This window comes from Larus michahellis, chromosome 7, assembly GCF_964199755.1.
Source record: "Larus michahellis chromosome 7, bLarMic1.1, whole genome shotgun sequence".
Taxonomy (NCBI): domain Eukaryota; kingdom Metazoa; phylum Chordata; class Aves; order Charadriiformes; family Laridae; genus Larus; species Larus michahellis.
This window is the reverse complement of record NC_133902.1, coordinates 4,174,586-4,184,132: the sequence shown is the minus strand read 5'-3', so window position 1 is coordinate 4,184,132 and position 9,547 is coordinate 4,174,586. Positions and strand designations below refer to the sequence as shown.

The following is a 9,547-nucleotide window of genomic DNA, read 5'->3' as shown; positions in this document are numbered from 1 at the left end:
TCCATCCATCCATCCCGTCCTTGTAGTCCGAGCTCCCTGTGCCCCCGAGGGCTGTGGTCGTCCCCCCAGGTGTAACAACTGCGCGTGGGCTGAGCCGGATCCCCGCTGCTGGCCCCCTCCACGGCGCGGCTGTGGCTGCTCAGATCTGCTCCGCCAGCCAGTCCAGTGCCTCTTCCCACTGGAAGAGAGGGATGGTGCCGGCGGCTGCCAGCCAGCAACGGTGGGATCAGATCTCCAGCGCCCCCGAGATCAGTTCCACAGCCCCGTGCCTGGGCTTGGGGTGGGTACCCATCCCCGAGGGACCCCATCCCCGAGGGACCCCATCCCCGAGGGACCCCCCTGCTCACCTCTCGGCTCCGGCAATCCCGGCCACGGCGGTGCTGATGGGATGACCCTTCCCTCGGGGCTGGGACATCGCTCAGTGCCTGGCAGCTCCCGGGAGAGCGGGTTTCGCCGAGACGAACTCTTGCCCCGGCTCCTGCCGTGAGGACACATGAATAAACCCCGACCCACTGCCCCACCACCCCCCGTAACCCCAGGGGCTTCCCGAGCTGCAGGTGATGCCCGGGGGGGTGGCCTCAGGCTCTCACCGCTTCCCCTGGTGCGGCTGGGGGTGCCTGGGGAGCTGACGGGAGCCGGGCAGAGCCGTGTCCTCCTGGCCAGGCGGCAGGACGCTGGTGCTTCCCTCAGGGGGGACGGGCTGCGGCGCCGTGGGCCCTGGCAGCACCTGGGGGCGAGCAGAGCGGTCAGGCTGCTGTGCCACGCTGTGCCACCCCTCTCCGAGGACACCCCCGGGGCCATACCTGGGACATGATGGCATCGGCCGGCCCGGGGCAGCACTGGGGGCACCCCGGGCAGCCGGGGCGGCCGGGGGCGGGAGGCAGCTTCTGCAAGAGGGGACGGACGGCAGCGGGTGGGTGGTTTGCGCATCCTCACCCTGCCGTGGGCACAGCCCCACATGGGGATGCCCGTGGGGCCTGGGGCCACCCACGCTCACCGGCAGCTGGGGACCAGACGCGGACGTCGTGTGGGGCTGCCGGAGCCTCGCGGAATGGCCGGGGGGTACACGGGGGGTGCGGGCGCTCCGGAGCCAGGGCTGGCTGTCACAGGAGCTGCGGGTGGCTCTGCGGGATGGGCCAGCTGGGACATCACCGCTGGGGTCTGGGGACGGCCGGCGCTGCCTGGGGAGCAGGGAGGGAGCAGGGCAGGGTATCGGCAGCCTCTGGCAAACCTCGGAGCCCTGCCCGGCCCCAGAGAGTCCCCGGAGAGGCTGGCTGACACACGGTGCCACCCAGCCAGGGGTCTGGCTGCCCCACTGTCCCCCTGAGCCCCTGCTCATGGGTCCTGCGTGTTCTCCCCATACCTCAGCTGCTCGTTTTCCACCACGAAGTCCCGCAGGAGGCCATAGAGGCTGGGCCAGGCTGGGGCTCCCTCCGACGGGAGCTGCCCTTCGAGAGGGGAGCGACGCAGCCCTGCATGGCCATATCTGCCTCCCCAGCCTGGCCATGCCTCCACCCTCGGGGGGGTCCCCGGGACCTCCACGCTCCTCGTCGGAACCATGGGCAGGCACAGCTGCTGGCGCAGGGAGAGGTTTTCCAGCTGCAGGGCATGGATTTCTTCCTCCAAGCTTTGCAGCAGCTTCTCCCGGGACACCTGGGAGCACAAGGAGGTGGCTCGGGGGGGGTTCCCAGCAGCGGGGCTGAGCAGCCTGCCCGCAGCCCCTGCCTGCTATACCCTGTTGACCAGGGGTCTGGTGGTGACCCTGCAGGCCCGGCTGGCGTAGTGCAGCGTGCTCAGCGTCTCCGAGAGGCAGCGCGAGGACGGGGAGATGCAGGCGACCTGCCGACGAGGAAGAGCCGCAGGTGAGCTGCCAGCCAGGGGGTCTCGCCCGTCCCGATCCAGCCTTCCCAGCCCAGCCCCCTGCAGCTCTGTGGACCCCTGCCCAGCCTCCTCCATGCACGTACCATCAAGGTGACGCCCGAGCCGCCCAGGGAGCGGGCCAGCAGCCGGGTGAGCTTGCTGTCCCGGTAGGGAATGTGCGTCCGCTTCCCTTGGGGTTTGGCCAACAGGGAGATGCAGTGCCCTGCCGAAGGACGAGCCACAGATGGTGCAAGAGGGCTCTGACGGGGACCAGCAGCTCGTGGTCCCGTGGTGGGGTGTCCCCGGGCTCTTACCCAGTGCCAGGAGGCTGCGGTTGATACTGTTGGCCTCCACGGAGAGCTCCCCGCTGGAGCCGGTCTCCTTCACCCGCTCGCTGCCGGCCAGGTCCACGAAGCACAGCGTGCCCTGCTTGCTGGGGCAGGCACCGGGCTGGGGGCACATGTGTTGGAGGGGTTCATGCTCTGGCCCCCCCACATCTCTTCCCGCTGGCCCACAGCAGTGTCCCAACCCCTGGGTCTGGGATCAGGCTCCCTGCTGCACACCCCAGCCCCACCAACGCATCCTTGGGGAGGAGGATGTGACCCTCCACCCTGGGGCTGTTTGCACCCCCACAAAGAGCCCTGTTTCCCCCCCCTCAAGCCCTTCCCCACATTCCCGGAGCAGGACGCGTGCTCACAGCCCGGCTGCGGACATGGATGGTTAGAAGAGCGTGGCTGCGGCTCGAGTGCCTGTTGAGGGCGTGCGCCGAGGTCCGTCTCCTCTGGGATCCTGCCGGGGGGGGAGTGGATTGAGAGCTGCAGGGGGGTCACAATGCCCCACGCCCAGGCACCACCACTGCGCACCCCCTGCCAGACATGAGCCTGCCTGGGCTCTGCGACAGGACGAGGAGCTGCCCCTCTTGGCTGCCATCGGAGCCCCACCAGTCCTGGAGACAGCTCTGTGGGGGGCTGAGAACCCCCATAGCGGGTCTGGCACCCCCCCCAAACATGCCCCTGCACAGCCCCAGCCCTCTGCCCGTGGCTCAGCACCTTGCAGGAGCAGGTCAGCGATGGCCTCCAGGCTCTCGAAGTCCACGCTGAGCTGGTTCTCCACGTAGAAGCCGCGGGTTTTGCTCCACCGCAGGGGCAGGGCACATGGTGGCCCCGGGCTCAGCAGGTCCCGGACCTGGGGGGTGGTACAGCAGAGGGGAGGCACCAGGGGAGCGGGAGCATGGGGTGCCAGCAGGGCCTGTCTGGGTGGCTGAGCTTACCTGCTCGTTGTAGATCTCCAGGTAGGAGGCACTGAGAGCCACGTCAGAGCCGCGGCTCCGGCTCTGCTCCAGGAGGCAGGCGAAGGACCTCTGCATCAGCCCCAGCAGCCCCGGGGCCGACGGCCGTGTCTCGGTCTGCAGAAACACCGGGGAGGACGAGCAGTCACACCGCTTTGGCATTCACCTCCTCCCAGCACCCACCACCAGGTGAGAAAAGCCCGTCCCACCTTCAGGATCAGGTCAGCCTGGGGAGAGGACAGCTTTGTACCTGGGTGAGGGGTCCCATCAGGGTGTAGGTCTTCCCCGAGCCGGTCTGCCCGAAGGCAAAGACGGTGCAGGAGAAGCTGGGGAAGATGCTGAGCCTCAGGCACGGCCCCAGGCGGTGGCACGGGGATGCCACCTCCCGGCACGGCCCCGGCAACGCAGACCCAGCAGCGAGGCGTGGATGGGTGCAGCGCAGTGGGGTGAGCTGGGGGGCTGGGGTCCGGGGGGGGGGGGGGGGGGCTTGTCAGGACTCACCCGTCTATCGCCAGCTCCACCAGCTGCCTCATCCCGCTGCCTTCGAACACGGCCTCCTGCGAGGCTCCCGCGTCGAACACGGCGCTGAACCCGAAGGTGGCGTCGTGCCTGGCCGCGCTCACCTGGGTGCAGGGACGGTGGCGGCTCATGGGCTGCTGCAGCCCCCCCCCTCCTCGCCCCGCACCCCAGTGGGGAGGTGGCACTTACGTGGACGGTGCTGTTGCCAAGGCTGTGCACAACCTGCCGGTCACCTCGCCGCGTCTCCGTGCAGGTCAGTGGCCGGACCCTAATGGTGGAGTGGGGACACAGAGGTGTCGCTGTATGGGGACCCCAGGGAGCCCCCCCCCGCAGTGCCCCTGCCCCGGGCAGGAGCGATGGTGGTCCCCACCATGTCCCCGAGCCCTTCGCGTCCCCTCTTACCTCAGCACCACTCTCAGGCGCGTCTCTCTGCCCACCACGGGGCCCTCCCGCTCCTCGCCGGGGCTCCTTTGGGGAACAGAGGGCAGCGGGGTGGTGGGTGCCCCCCCGCCTGGGGACCTGCCCGCAGGCACCCCAGGGGCCGGAGCAGAGGGGCCCACGGTCGCGCTGTGCCCGTGCTGTCCCACGGGGTCTGGCAGGGGACAGTGTGCAACATCCCCCCGCCATATCCCCGCAGAGGGACCGCCCTGTGCCCCCCCAGCCTTTCTGGGGTGCCAGCCACCCCGACGGCTGTATCGGCCGGGGAGGGCCAGCTGCCCAGGCCCTGGTTGCTCCAGGGCAGGGTGCCCTCCGTCCCCTCCGTCCCCTCGCCGACTTACGGTCTCTCCTGTCCCCGTGGAAGCGTTTTGGGCCGTGCGCCCGGCTGGGGCTCCCAGCCCTGCTCCCCCCCCGCCTCCATTCGCCCCCCAACACCCGTCGCTCAGGGTGGCCGCAGCGCCCGGCCGGTCCCGGCAGGAGCCACCGCCAGCCGGCCCCGGCTGCCCCGCACAACAGGTACCACCGCTCCGGTTAAACATTGACCGGTGCCAGCCCCGCGGGAGAGCGGCCGAGGCACGGCGGGGGGCGACGCGGGGAGGGGGGGGGGGCAGGAGGTGGCACCTCGGCCCTGGGGGCCGGGGAGGGGGCGCAGGGAGCCCCGGGCTCCTGCACCAGCTGGGGGTCCCCGACCCACCGAATCTCATCCTCTGTGCCCCGACGGTGGCGGGGGGGGGGGGGGGTGGAGGGGAACCAGTACGGGCAGCTGGTGGGGTCACTGGTCCCCGAGGGTGCTGGGGTGGGGGGGGGGACCCGTCCCTGCGGCAGCCGGGGTGATGCCGTCGGGGGCGCGGAGCGGGGACCGGCTCCGGGAGCCGCCGGGGAAGGGCTGGGGGGGCGCAGCACCGCCCGCTCGGGGCGGTCCCAGCCCGCCGGGGGGGGCTCAGGGGGGGATAAAAGCCGGGGCGGCGGCGGCGGGGCCGGGGGAGCCGGGCAGGATGAGCGCGGCCCCGGGCACCTCCCGCGCCCCCCAGCCGCTGCTCCGCTTCCCCGACGGGGCGGCCGGGCCGGGCGGCGGGCGGGCGGCGGCGGCGGCGGCGGCGGCGGCGGGGGTGGGCCGTGTCCCGGGGCCGTGCCCCTGTCCCTGCCCGGGGGGGCCACGGAAACGGCGGCGGACCACCTTCAGCCGGGGCCAGCTGTCGGAGCTGGAGCGGGCCTTCGCCACCGTGCCCTACCCGGACATCGCCACCCGGGAGCGCCTGGCCGAGCTCACCCAGCTGCCCGAGGCCAAGATCCAGGTGAGCGCCGACGGGAACCCCCTCTCCGTCCCTCCCTCCGTCCCTCCCGGAGGGCCGGGATCCCCCTCCTCCGCGGGGCCGCGCCGTCGGGCCACTGTCTCATGGTGTATCCCCCCCCCTCCTCCATGCCCGGCTCAGGTCTGGTTCCAGAACCGCCGTGCACGCAGGATCCGCAGCGCCAAACCGGAGCCACCGCCGCTGCCACCGCCCAGGGAGCGGGGCCCCCCCACGGCACCCCCCGACAGCACTACCCCGAGCCCGGACCCTGCTTTGCCGCCGCTGGGAGCCCGCAGCCCCACTCCGGGCCTCCCCACCTCGCTGGGCTCCATCTCCGACCTCATCTACAGTGCGGCCATCACCAACCTGGGCGAGCCATAGCCATGGCAGGGACCCCCCCAGCACCGGGGACCTCCCCCCGGCACCAAGACTCCCCCCAGTTTAGCGTTGCGATTTCATTAGGGTGTGGAATTACTGCCGGTCCCAAAGGTCCCAAGGATGTCATCCAATATCCTAAATGCCGGTGCGGCCATGGCGGGGCCAGCTCCCCATCAGCCCCCTAATACCGACTAATCTTTTGGAAAAAATACCTTAATCTGAGGCCGTATCTGCGGATGATTGTGGCGCGGCCGCCCCTAATCCGCAGGCACGTTCGCAGGTGCCGGCAGATCTCCCCCGTATCGGATATTAAAGCGTGTTTGCGGAGGGGCTTAGCTGCCATCAGAACATTAATCACCGTGTCCGGCCCTGGCAGGGTGCCCACCCGGCAGGTGTCCGGGCCCAGCAGTGCCAGCCTCGGTGACCCCTCCCCACCGTGGGGCCGTGGGTGCACTGAGCTGGCTCTGCTCTCTGTTCTGTGGCACCCAAGAAGCCCTGGGGCTCTGTGTTGAGGCGCGTCCCCTCCCACAGAAGCCGGGTCCCCCTTGGCAGGGGAGGTAGAGCCACGCACCCCACAGCATGGGCAGCTACAGCTCGTTCTCCTCCCCGAGGCACCGACAGCTGTGGGTCCGGAGAGGCTGTGGGGGTGCCGAGCTGCTGCAGACAAAGCCAAGCTGGGTGCCAGCCCCGACGTGGCTGCACTGAACACCGTTGTCCTCCTGAACTGGAGGGGGAAAAGCCTCACCCCAAAAAACAAGCTGGGTTGGGTGCTGCCACGCGGCTGACAAGGGAGTAACACTGTCCTGAAAGCAGGCGAGGGAGCAGGCAGGAGCAGCAAGGGCAGGCAAAGGGAGGTTTCAGCTGGAGCAGGTTGTGGGATGCAGAGGGAGAGGGAAGATTCACAGCTCTCTGCAGTGTCTTTTAGATGTCAGGTCAGTGTTTCGAATAGCAACAGACATCTCCCATCAGGCAGGAAGAAGTTTGCAAACACGCAACATTATTTATTTCCAGAATAAAAGGACAGCAACTTCACAGGAGAACAGCAGGAGCTAATGCCCCGCTCTGGGCTGGCCTGGTGAGAGTCCACAGCTGTCCCCTCTTCTCTTCCGCGGCTGCAGGATTTTTAATCCATGATTCATTTCAGGAACGTTAAGGAGCGGGAAGCAAAGGATGAGGCCTGAGGAATGCGGCAGTCTTCCCAGTAACAGGAGCAGGTACAAACAGATGGTAAAAGAGAAACCTGCCCCAGATCAATGACTCCTGGGGAGGGCAAAAGCCTCCAGCACGAGGGCCACAGTTCACGGGGATGTGTGTGATTATAGTTTCCCAAGGTCCCCTTCAAGGGTCCGCACCATCACATACAGCTCAGCCAAGCCAACCACCGAGGCCACAATTACCGCTGACAGGACGCGCTGGGGACACAAAAAGAGAGATAAGTGACCCTCCGTGTGTGCGGTCAAGCTGCTGCTCCTGCCTGGCCGGCACAGAGCGCGCCACAAGCGTGCCCCCAGGCCACGGGCTCACTCACCGCCGCGGTCTCTGCAAAGACGTACTGGCTGCCCAGGTACGTGCAGGCGAAGGCGGCCACCACGGTGACAATGAAGTTGAATATGGTGATGACCACGGCTTTAACAGAGCGAACTGGAGAGAAGGGGGAAAGATGATTGCTGTAAGGTAAGGGTTGGAGAGCAGGGCTGGGGACAAGCTGTAATCCTGCTACTGGAGCCTGCGTCAGGCTGCCTCAGCTGGACTACGGGAATACTCGAGGATTCACGTGCTTTATGCCTCCAGAAATATTTATAAGAACGACAACCAGGCTGCTCCTTTACTTGAGGAACGCTTTTGTGCATTAAAACCTGAGATACTCCGAGAGGGAAGGGACGTCTGATGACTGACCTGGAGTTACACACTGCCAGGCATCAGCAGGACAGGCAGACACTCACCTTGCCTCCCAAATTCGGCCAATGTCCCATGCATCTGCTAAAAGAAGGGATTAAAACAACTTGTGATCCGTTGTATTTTAATGTTAACTGCATAATAAAAGCAACACCAATGCCCTGTGCTGTCCCTAAGACTCAGAAGTTGAGAGCTGCCGGGGGGCCCTGGCAGCAGTCGGGCAGGCTGTGGGGGAGCAGCAGCGCCACAGGGCCTGGGTTTCTCTGGGTTTACGTTTGTGGTCCGATGCAAGGATGCTGAGAAGGGATCATTTCTAATCAAAGCACTTCTCAGTGTGTGAGCATTTTCTTGCAAGTGGGTTGTCTGCTGCAGGCTTGTCTTTATAATAGAGACACTAAAGGGTGTCACCTTGTCACTCACATTCACGCAGTGGGCAAGAACTAAATGTTGTAAAGCTCTGCATGCTCTTTGTCAAATCAGACATGGTGACACAATTTAAAACACCAAATACTGGGGGGGAGGCAGGGAAGAACATGATGAGCACACAGATATGGGAATACTCCTCTGCTTCTCTGTTACTTGAAAGGAACGCTGCTGCCATTACTACCCAGCTCTGCTAAAACCACTCCGGTTCATAGATGAAGCGGCCAAGTTTGACAGCAAAGCAGATCTTCCCACAAGAGTTAATGCAACAGGAGGATTAGTACAGGGACTCAAACACACAGGGACAACAGACACAGCATGGAGGAGGGACAGCAGGATAGGATCACGAGGAAGGGATGCTCGCTTGTCCAAATGGTCACCATGCCAACAGAGCTCACCTCTTCCTTGGAAAGAATGAGTGCCCAAATATTACATTGTTATTTTAGCTTTTACCTTGACATGAGTGATCTCATTTTAAAACTATGATGAAAATGTAACTGTTCAGAAAAAGGCTGCATGGATACTCCCAGTAAAACATTTACCGTAGGTGCTCTGTCTCCCAGATCAAAACCTGAGATCTTTGGCACAGTGAGCTGTTCCCAAACATCAGCATCTCTTCTATTTCACCATCTGGTTATGCTGTCCCACCTCTGCCCTCAACACTGCAGCTGTTGTCCCCATGCATTTACAGCGTGCACCCCTACCCACATTCCCTCTGTGCTGCACTCTATGGGGCAAATTTCCTTTCCTCTCTGTCAGATAGCTAACAGCCATGCTTTTGAGGAATGCATCCTGATGGCAGGCAATGCAGAAGGCCCCTCACCTGGCCGGTGATGTTGCGGGTCATCCGCTGGTACTCCTCGTTGGCCAGTTTAGCCTTTATCCGCTCCAGCCGGGCCACCAGCTCGGGGTTCTGGGGGAATAGCAGAGCCACTGTGAGGGCCGGGGACTGCTGCTGTCTCCTGCGGCCTGTACCCGGCCCTCACCTACCCGCGGCGGTACCGGCACCTCAGGCAGGTGGATCTCGCTGCCTTCCAGGAGCTCATGTAGATACAGCGGGGACCCTGTGGGTGGGGGACGGGACGGTTAACGGCGGCCGGGCCTGTCGCGGCCTGTCGCAGCCTGTCGTGCCAGGGCCGGCGCGGCCTACCTGCCTCCCTCAGCGCGGTGTGCAGCCTCCGCAGCAGGCTGAAGGGCACCAGGGCGCCTTGGGAGGCCAGTGCCGCCTCCAGCTCGGCCTGCAGGCCGTCGGGCAGCCCCGCCAGCTCACCGCCCTCCACGGCCTGCCGCAGCCGCCACCCCGCCAGCACCGCCGACGCCATCTTGCCGGGCCGCCGTCGCCTAGGCGACACGGAACGCCATAGAGAGCGCCAACGGGCTAGAGCGGCGCTGCCCGTGCCGCAGGGGCCGCCGGGAAGCGGAGGGGGGCGCGCGGTGCATTGTGGGCTGGCGG

General features: G+C 65.9%; 3 protein-coding genes and 1 long non-coding RNA gene across 5 annotated transcripts; 2 read left to right on the top strand and 2 right to left on the bottom strand.

Moving 5' to 3' along the window:
• Positions 1 to 4: 4 nt before the first annotated feature.
• On the bottom strand, positions 5 to 4,809 carry KIF12 (kinesin family member 12). Its single transcript, XM_074594666.1, is given in 16 exon segments — positions 5 to 204; positions 348 to 478; positions 591 to 727; positions 804 to 887; positions 998 to 1,181; positions 1,364 to 1,653; positions 1,735 to 1,839; positions 1,965 to 2,083; positions 2,175 to 2,310; positions 2,558 to 2,649; positions 2,910 to 3,121; positions 3,123 to 3,265; positions 3,399 to 3,474; positions 3,650 to 3,771; positions 3,857 to 3,935; positions 4,070 to 4,809. Coding segments are annotated over 16 exon segments (2,715 nt in total). The 3' UTR covers positions 5 to 139.
• Positions 1,767 to 3,795, top strand: LOC141746340 (uncharacterized). 2 transcript variants are annotated; one of them, XR_012588322.1, is made up of 4 exons: positions 1,767 to 1,862; positions 2,545 to 2,630; positions 3,144 to 3,337; positions 3,664 to 3,795. It is a non-coding gene; the product is annotated as an uncharacterized LOC141746340 (long non-coding RNA). The 2 variants fall into 2 exon arrangements; XR_012588323.1 differs by having other exon boundaries at positions 1,769 to 1,862; positions 2,521 to 2,630.
• Positions 4,810 to 5,099: 290 nt separating the features above from the next.
• Positions 5,100 to 7,847, top strand: SEBOX (SEBOX homeobox). The gene is made up of 5 exons (XM_074594674.1): positions 5,100 to 5,400; positions 5,539 to 6,850; positions 6,920 to 6,989; positions 7,098 to 7,449; positions 7,567 to 7,847. Exons 1-2 carry the CDS (start codon positions 5,101 to 5,103, stop codon positions 5,776 to 5,778), a joined length of 540 nt encoding a protein of 179 aa, XP_074450775.1. The 5' UTR covers position 5,100; the 3' UTR covers positions 5,779 to 6,850; positions 6,920 to 6,989; positions 7,098 to 7,449; positions 7,567 to 7,847.
• VMA12 (vacuolar ATPase assembly factor VMA12) lies at positions 6,752 to 9,532 on the bottom strand. The gene is made up of 6 exons (XM_074594675.1): positions 9,245 to 9,532; positions 9,085 to 9,158; positions 8,918 to 9,007; positions 7,719 to 7,755; positions 7,304 to 7,416; positions 6,752 to 7,187 (listed from the first exon to the last, which is right to left on the bottom strand). The coding sequence occupies exons 1-6, from the start codon at positions 9,414 to 9,416 to the stop codon at positions 7,092 to 7,094; spliced, it is 582 nt and encodes a 193-aa protein (XP_074450776.1). The 5' UTR covers positions 9,417 to 9,532; the 3' UTR covers positions 6,752 to 7,091.
• Between the last annotated feature and the right edge of the window lie 15 nt (positions 9,533 to 9,547).